Raw genomic sequence first — 8,478 nt, forward strand, 5'->3', positions numbered from 1 at the left:
ACCCAGGCCCTCAACTTTGCCTTCAAGGATAAGTACAAGCAGATCTTTCTGGGTGGCGTGGACAAGCGAACCCAGTTCTGGCGGTACTTCGCCGGTAATCTGGCGTCCGGGGGTGCCGCCGGCGCTACCTCCCTGTGCTTCGTCTACCCCCTTGACTTTGCTCGAACCCGCCTGGCAGCAGATGTGGGTAAAGCTGGGGCTGACCGGGAGTTCAGTGGGCTCGGTGACTGCCTGGTCAAAATCTTCCGCTCGGATGGCCTCAGGGGCCTGTACCAGGGCTTCAGCGTCTCTGTCCAGGGCATCATCATCTACAGAGCCGCCTACTTTGGCATCTACGACACCGCGAAGGGTAGGTTGACCGAAACGGCACTAAAAGGTCGATGCTAGGCTGTGGCAGGGCTGTAGGGCGTTATGGCAGATGCCGGTGGCTCATCTGCCGTTCTCATCAAAACCTCTCTCCCGCAGGCATGCTTCCGGACCCGAAGAACACCCACATCGTTGTCAGCTGGATGATCGCTCAGACTGTCACCGCTGTCGCCGGTTTGACCTCCTACCCTTTTGATACCGTTCGTCGTCGCATGATGATGCAGTCTGGCCGTAAAGCAAGTAAGTTTCTACCTCCTTGGGTAGGAAGTATCGGGCATCCCTGAGTCAACAGTTGGTGGTGGAGCTGAGGCGAAGGCGGAGTGGCTTGGCTTTCACCAAGCCGTGTAGATATCATCACCTCTTGTAAACAGCGAGGTGTGAGAGGGGCTGCAGAAGCAGATGTCAGGTGGGGGGCACAGATGGGTCAGTCTCTGCAGCACACCCATAAGGTGGCATGTACAAGTCAGATATCTGTCAGTAGGTAGCAACAGCAGAACTTGCCCAAGGATGTTGCAAACCAGTGTCTCTGGGACAAGAGAAGACATCCCTGCTAGCAGGCCTGGCCTCGCTGACTGTACAATAGCTTTTGGGTCTGGCAGTGTTGATGTTAAAGCAAACAGTAGCTGCCTTCTGCTCGACCGGTCCTTCCAGTGTCTCCTAGGGGTAATGCAGCAGCGTATCTCCTGGGCGATCTTGTCCTCCGATGCGCTAATACTGGAGAAAGTCAGTCAAGAAATGGGATGCACTTGAGGTTATGAAGCTGGCAGATACATTAGGCCATTTCTGACCTGGATGTTGGGGGTTTGGGGCATCCAATTCCTAATGCTGTCTGTCTCCTGCAGCTGACATAATGTACACCGGCACTATTGACTGCTGGCGGAAGATTGCCCGAGACGAGGGCTCTAAGGCGTTTTTCAAAGGTGCATGGTCGAATGTACTCCGAGGAATGGGTGGTGCTTTTGTCTTAGTCCTGTATGACGAAATCAAGAAGTACACATAAGTTGTTTCCTGTTGTGAACTGGCATGTTGTTCTGTGTAGTCTATGACAATTCATGGACTTGTTTGAAATCCATCTAGTTACTAAACAGTGATGGCTGATGTTTATACAGGTTGGCATGGGGCAGGGATGACTGCCTGCCCTGTCTTTATCAAGTTATTCCCCTTGACGGGACTCACCGTGGTTTCTATTTCAGTCACTCCTGCTTAAAGAGTACAAAGAAATAAAAATCTGAAACCAACTTTCCTCATCTCATGTTTGTTCTTGCAGCGGCTACAGCATGAGGGGGTGGGGGCCTCTGCAGTGAGTGTAGAGAAGGAGGAAGACAAAACCACCTCCACTCCTGCACGCCTTGCTACCTGCTAACTACCTGTGGCCTCCAGCAGGTAAACGTCGTGCAGGTCGCCGAGGAAGCCGTGTAGTGTTTCCTTCCCCGTGGAGGCTAGTGGTGCGGGCTGGAATGGGGACTGGCACCTCTGAAGGACTCGCCCAGCCGATCTCCCCTGAGACCCTGGTAACCAGAGATGATGCGCTGGCTGTGTGCCACCAGTCCTGCCTCTGGCCCGTCTGCTCCCCGGAGCTGATGAAACCTTGTTTTGAAAGTGCCAAGTGCCTAAACCCTCTGCAAAGCACAGCCCTCCCCAGGGTGCTAAATGCCTGGGAGGCTGGAGAAATGTTTAAGGGGTATTTGCTGCTGTCTGGCGTCGTGTTCTCGGGCTTAGAAACTGAGTTACCTGCTCAGGCGTGTTAAAACCCAGCCAGAGAACATAAGTGCAGGTAATTGCTGTTTTTCTGTAGAGCCGCTGGCTAGGCTTGCCCTCGCGTGAGCTGATGTGGTGTGGGGATGTAGTAGCTGAGCAGAGACAGACAGCTCCTGTGCCAGGGCTGCGCTTGCCAGGCAGGGAGCTGCATCCCCTGGCTCATCTCTTACCCCTGGAAGTTAAGCTTGTCCCAGCCCCAAATTCTAGGGGAAGGGGGAAATTCCTTCATGCTCCTGGAGCAATTTGGAGCAAACACTGCAAGACTGGGCAGTGTGTGTGGCTTGGCCTTTACCCAGACATCTCCATGGTTCTGAGGTGCCCTACTGAAGCTGCCTGGTTTCTGCCTGGGGAGCTGGGGTGGTGAGTGGATGCTCTCCTGGTCTTCTGCCCTTCAGATCAGTGAAGTCTTTCCTCACTGCCCCCATGCCTTTGGTCCTTTCTGGCTGCCCAGGCCTGCTTGAAGTGATTGATCTCAATCACTGAAACCAATCTCAACCACTGTCCGAGGCAGCTAAACAAGCCCTTGTGTTGCAAAGAGCAGTAGTTGGTTTTTATTGCTGAAAACTAAGCGAAGCAGCTGAGTGTGAGAACGCGGCACCGTCCCGCCGCAGACACCTATGAACGGGTGTGGATGTTCGTGATGGGAGATGGTCTCACGCCACGCTGGTGAGCCACGAGCCTTTGCTGGTGCTTTTCAACTGCCCCTGGGCTCCTGCGGTGTGAGATGCCCCGCTGCCTGCCGTGGAAACAAAATGGGCTGAAAGTTTCCCTGTGAGACGCAGAGCAATGCCACAAGCAGTGGGCAGGGTGCTGGGGGGGAGCTGGCAGGGGGCTGCACCACTGGGCAGCCTTACTGGGGAGCGCTCTCCTGCTGCACAAATGCAAGCTAATTAATTAAGGGCTCTCAGCTCTTATTGCCTCCTGCTGCTAAGCTCTCCTGGATTTCAAGGGCTGTTCTGAAATGCTGCTGGTGCTGAGCATGGGCATCCTTTCCCCTCCTTTTTTCCACAGGGGATGGGTGGCTAGGCCATTAGCATCGGAAGGTAAGTGCATCCGTGGGTGCAAAGCAAGGGAACCACCGCTGCTTGCTCCCTTGAAGGCGGCTTTCTGCCCTGTGCAGCCATGCTGGGTGGGAACATCTTCCTTGTGCCATGTGCAGGGTTACAGGGACAAGACAGCAAGGCTGGGTAGCTCCGCAGGGCTCCCCAAAACACCCTGCATCCCTGCCCTGGGAGACAGCCCTTACTGGGATTCCAGGGCCTGGCTCTCTGAGCTATTAACCTGCCCAGAACTCAGACAGATAAATGCCAATAAAGCTGTATACCAGCTTCTGAACAAGCCTTAGTGTTACCCAGCACCCTGGAGCCTCCGTGATGGCTGTGTTTGGGGAGGACCCCATGTTGCTCCCCAGGTACAGCTGCAATTAACACTGACAAGGTCGGATTTGTCATTACCGCTTCTCTTCAGTGTTTACAAACTGGGTTTGTTGTTTTGGGGTTTTGTTTTTTTTTTAAATCAGTTATGAGGAACAAGGCAGCATTGCTACACACGGAGCTATTTTGACATGGTAAATCAGAATAGGTTCTTGAAAAGGCGCTTGGAAACCAGACTGGCCTAAGCCATGAAACGCGCTAAGGTAAGTCTGGCCGTATGTGGCATTATTTTTGGAACAGATCCCTTCCTCCACTTTTATTTCACGTGCTACTTTGCTTTGCAATACCTCTGCACTGGGACAAGTTCTTATGTACAATATAGTGCTCAGTTAAAGAAACAAACAAATCTATCACCTACCTATATTTACAGGTTTATAAAAAACTAATGTTGGCTTTTATGGTAACACAAAAATCTGACTTTTCTGTGGTCTGAACGCTGCTGCAGATTACCCAGTTGCTACCACGGTGTGGGAAACTCTGCAGAACGGCTAGTTTTATCTATTCTAATAGGACATTTAATCAAGCATTTGAACTAAGTGCACCTGCTTCCTGTTGCTGCAGTCAGCTTTTAATTCATTTAGATCTAGAAATGATAAACCCAACTGGATTAAAATTGTTGTGAACTAGAACTAGTTAGGGTAAGAAATACATACTTAATAATGTATTGGATATTAATAATGTAGTTAATAATGTATTGGATCAACTCTGTGTCAGAGTTGTTTCCGCCACTGACCACATAACTAAAGTGTATTAAAAGTATCTCAGGGACTGCTAGCATGACAAACTACACACTCCTCTTTCTGACTGGGTCTGTGAGCGAGTCCTGAACCGAACTAGGCAGATTTCTGACTACAAGAATGAAAAACACTGACTGAACATGGGCTGGTCTTCTAAAAACCAGAAGGGAGGAGCGCTTGTGCTGTGCTGCCTCAAGGCTGGAGGTGTGCGGCGGAGGGAGCTGACGGCAGTCGGTAACTGCTGCTTCGGACAACTTGTGCTGAGCTGTGCACACACCAGATCTTCTTTGTGCCTCACCAAACTGCAAAGATGGTCCTGGCCCCATCTGGCAGCCCCTCGCTATCCCCGAGTCAGCTTTTGTTCTGGGTGTCACTTGAAGCAGGACCTTACTTCATCCTTTATGACAACTGACGACTAAGGAGTCCGCACCTCAGCAGACCTCGCATGGTTCAAAACCTATTTTCAAAGTCTTTGAGTCCTGCTTGGAAAAAACTTCCTGATTTTTATAGAGACCAACCCCAAGCAGTTACTCGGGGCTTAGGTTGCTCCCAGGGGAACCCCGAGGCCCTCGCCTGGCTGCACTGTGCTACCACACTTGGAAAAGGGCTTGGTGTAACCGAGTTGTACACACTCGCTCCCCCTGCCCTTCCCAAGTATTACACACCGCCTTGTAATTGCTTAACTGCAGAGCCTCTGGATATAGGCTTCTGGAAATAGGCCTCAGATTAGGAGCTGATCAGCAGCGAACGAGATCAGAACCACTTGAGTTAACCTGGACACGTGCTGACCCAGCCTGGCCTTAATTTGTCACACAACCGACAGAAGCATCCCAGCCTGACAGAGTTCACTCCCTCCCTTATACCTTATTTTCCCAAAGAAAGGAAGGATACTTCCTTAGGCTAAGCAGACCCGAGTTTTCCCAGTCAGGGTTATAAAGCCAGATGGAGAAGTCTTTATTACAGGAAGTCTTCCATAGTAATTGCGGGAGATGAAGCACCTTCATTGCTCACGTTGTTTTACGATACTAGGTAGAGCACGAAGACCCTAGGAAAGTATTTCAGTTCAAATCCGTAACATGGTATTTAATCCCAAGTAGAGCAACAAAGACATGGGCTATACAGCACTGTCACGACATCTCACAAGAAACACAAAATATTATTTCCCAAACAAGGTACTTTACACACCCATTCCTAATGTCTTTATCAAAATCATGAGCGGCCAGTGCATTCAAAACAATTTTTCCTTCACCTTCATGTTTCACAACTCCAAATACTGACACTGTTTTGCAAAACAGGTTAGTTCAGACGTGCAGTTGCATTCTACTTTAAATGATTACCAATCGTATCAGCACCTTCCAACTATACATTTATACTCATTAGTGGTATAATAGGCAGGAAGTTTTTGTTTTCAGTAGTTTAAAACAGGGTTGGATTTCATGTTCTTGTATCACGCAGTTGGGACAGTGTAATTCTGTACAACTGCAGCTTTCTGATGTTCAATAGGAGCCGAGACTTGGAGCTGCAGCCAAGCATGTGCTGGCTACCTTTGACAGCCTGTCTGCTGGTCCAGCTGATCAGCAGCGTGATCGCTGAGCCTTGCATCTCAGTCGTTACAAACTGTTGGAACGGCATGTCTCTTAGGCTGCTGCATGTTTTGGACAAATTTAAAATAACAAAATGAACAACAGGCACAGAGCTCACTTTTGTAATGATTTCTTTGTCGTACAGTTGACCTATTGTTCTAATACATTTATGGAAATGTTATACATTTGAAAACTGCCAAAATAAAATGACAGGTATCTAAAGACACACTGAACTCAGGAAGGCACTCAGTGAAGATTTTCCCAAAAGTAAATATTCTGGCTGGAACAGCTTGCTTGTAACACTGGGTCTGTAGAGAACTGAAGTTTCAGCAAAGTCTCCAGTGATGTTGGAGTTATTAAAATCGGTACCAGATTATCACTGATGAGAGAGGTACTCATCCTCCAAGCTGGTGGCAGCATGTTGCCCTTGAACGTTGTCTGTTACTTCTGCTTTGTTGACAGATCTCCAATAGCTCCTGGTAGCTTTCTCCTGTCTCCAAATACCCAGCAGAGGTGCAGCGTTTCATTTGAACTGGTTATCAATCAGGGTTCCTTTCATCTTTGCTTTCTTGGCTTCCAACTCAGCCTGATTAAGAAAATTAAGACAAAATGAAATAATGTCTGAATACATTTTCCTTCAGTGCTTCAATGAGGTTTGGTCTTCTTGTCTGACCAATGCAAGCTTTTCACACCAGGAGCAAGAGTAGCTCAAGTTGTTTGCTGACTCCCTCCTCCCCGGGGGTACAAAATAAGGACCACCTTTAAAATCATAAAAAGCCCAAGACTAACTGCACTGGAGACAATTTCATACTTTCTATCCTCAAGTGGAAGCTGTACATTTCCCCCCCTCCCATCTACTACTCTCCTGTCACAGCAGGCAAGATCAGCTGGGATATTCTTGCCATTAATTCTTCAAGTGACGCTTCTGGCAGCAGCTGAGCTGGCACGTCCTCCACAAGGGCCTTGGCTTGCCCTGATGCCTCATGGCAAAGTCCTGCTCTGCCAAGCAGGCTTGAGAGCACAGCATTGGGGTGCTCTGGTTGGCAAAGCCATGGCCTTGTTTCCCCTTCCCTTGTTCCTTGCCCAACAGGTCATGGAAAGTCTCCCTGCAAAAGCTCTGCTGGCTGCTCTAGAGTTAGCTCTATAGGTAATTGCATACAATTTTAAGTTCGGGAGGACTAGAAGAACATCTCTGTAAAAGCTGTAAAGGAAAAGTCACCCTCACAAATCTACAAGATACCTATGACTGTACCAGGACCTCTCTATACTTGTAGTCCAATCTGCAAGATCACTTTTGTGTACAAAGCCAAGAGATCTCAGCAATTCGCATTCAGCACCGCAGAAAACACTCACCAACTCCTGCAGCCTTCTTTTGCTCATGCCTTTGCGTTCCAGCTGTTTCTCAATCACTTTTGCATTCTGTGCATAGGAGTCTGCAATCTCTCTCTGAAACACATACCAAGTCACTTTGCGACAGCAAACCCCAAAGTAACACCACCTCATCCAAATGGCGAGACCATCACTGGCTCTGATCAGTGTCTGAGACAGCTGCGCAGGTCAGATGTGACTGCCATTAAGGGCAGACAAAACTCACCGCTTCAATCTCCTCCTCCTCTTCATCAATTGTGGAGACTGTGACAGAACTGAACTTGCCCATGTCTTTGGTCCGTTTGGTCATCATCACCTGGGTGAGAAGCAGAGTATTTTGTTAAACCTTGGCAACAGTTGTGCCACTTCCCCCTCACTTCCCCCTCCAAAGCTTTAAGGCTTCTGATGCAAGTCATTAAGATTACCTGAACTCCATGGATGGCAAAGGAGAATTATCCCCAGTGATTTCTGGGTTTAGAGCTGTCATTATCAGAAGTAAACTCACTGATATACAATAGATGAGCCAGACTTTGAGAATCACTCTGCAGACTACCAACCTGACCTACTTACAAATGGAAACTTTCTGGTAACTGAGCCTAAACATTAGGTACAGCCTAGATTTCCAAGTTTATTTTGCTTTCCTTTAATGCTAGGACTCCAAGCTGCAGTGACCTCTGTAAAGGGAAACTTAAGGCAGACAGGGAGAAGACACCAAACTGAGTTATTGTTTAGAGGTCCTTTTCTTTCCTTTTTCTCCTCTCTGTCATTAAGCGATTTCACTCACCACACCTTTTTGAAAAGCAGAGTTAGCCTTTTTACTTCTCTAAAGCTGATTACCTTTTTGGGAGGTTCTTGTTTCTGAGTATATATGTTTGTTTTCCCAAAACCCTGGCCAAATTTGACCACAGCACCATCAACAATGAACGTCACGGGAGCATTTTTCTGTTGGTGTTGATAAAAGAGCAGCAGTCCACACCTGGAAACCAAAACACACGCAGCTGTGAGGAAACTCAGATTCTGGATTCCCAGGGTTGCCTCACCGATTCTAAAAGCCACCAAAGAGCCGCCACGGTCACTCACTTGCCACACTTCTTCCTGAACTGCCGCTCGATGCCTTCTGGTCTGGGGGAGAGAAGAACAGCCTGAGGGGAGCGCGCAGGCAGCACTGGTGCCTGGCTGATGGGCCACAGCCGGGTGAGGAGGCAAGGCCAGACCAGGGCAGCCCCTTCCCCG

At 48.9% G+C, this 8,478-nt stretch overlaps 2 protein-coding genes across 2 annotated transcripts; one reads left to right on the plus strand and one right to left on the minus strand.

Annotated features, from left to right (window-relative positions):
- Positions 1-3: 3 nt before the first annotated feature.
- On the plus strand, positions 4-1,608 carry LOC104156389 (ADP/ATP translocase 2; the record flags this gene model as incomplete). Its single annotated transcript, XM_009695187.1, has 3 exons — positions 4-349; positions 466-606; positions 1,209-1,608. Coding segments are annotated over 3 exons (645 nt in total), but the record flags the coding sequence as incomplete, so codon positions are not given.
- Positions 1,609-1,725: 117 nt separating this feature from the next.
- LOC104156720 (chromosome unknown open reading frame, human CXorf56) lies at positions 1,726-8,387 on the minus strand (the record flags this gene model as incomplete). The annotated part of the gene is given in 7 exon segments (XM_009695188.1): positions 1,726-1,874; positions 5,996-6,101; positions 6,104-6,463; positions 7,231-7,323; positions 7,472-7,561; positions 8,083-8,221; positions 8,326-8,387. Coding segments are annotated over 7 exon segments (999 nt in total), but the record flags the coding sequence as incomplete, so codon positions are not given.
- Between the last annotated feature and the right edge of the window lie 91 nt (positions 8,388-8,478).

Source organism: Cariama cristata, unplaced genomic scaffold, assembly GCF_000690535.1.
Source record: "Cariama cristata isolate BGI_N322 unplaced genomic scaffold, ASM69053v1 scaffold17542, whole genome shotgun sequence".
In the NCBI taxonomy this organism is placed as follows: Eukaryota; Metazoa; Chordata; class Aves; order Cariamiformes; family Cariamidae; genus Cariama; species Cariama cristata.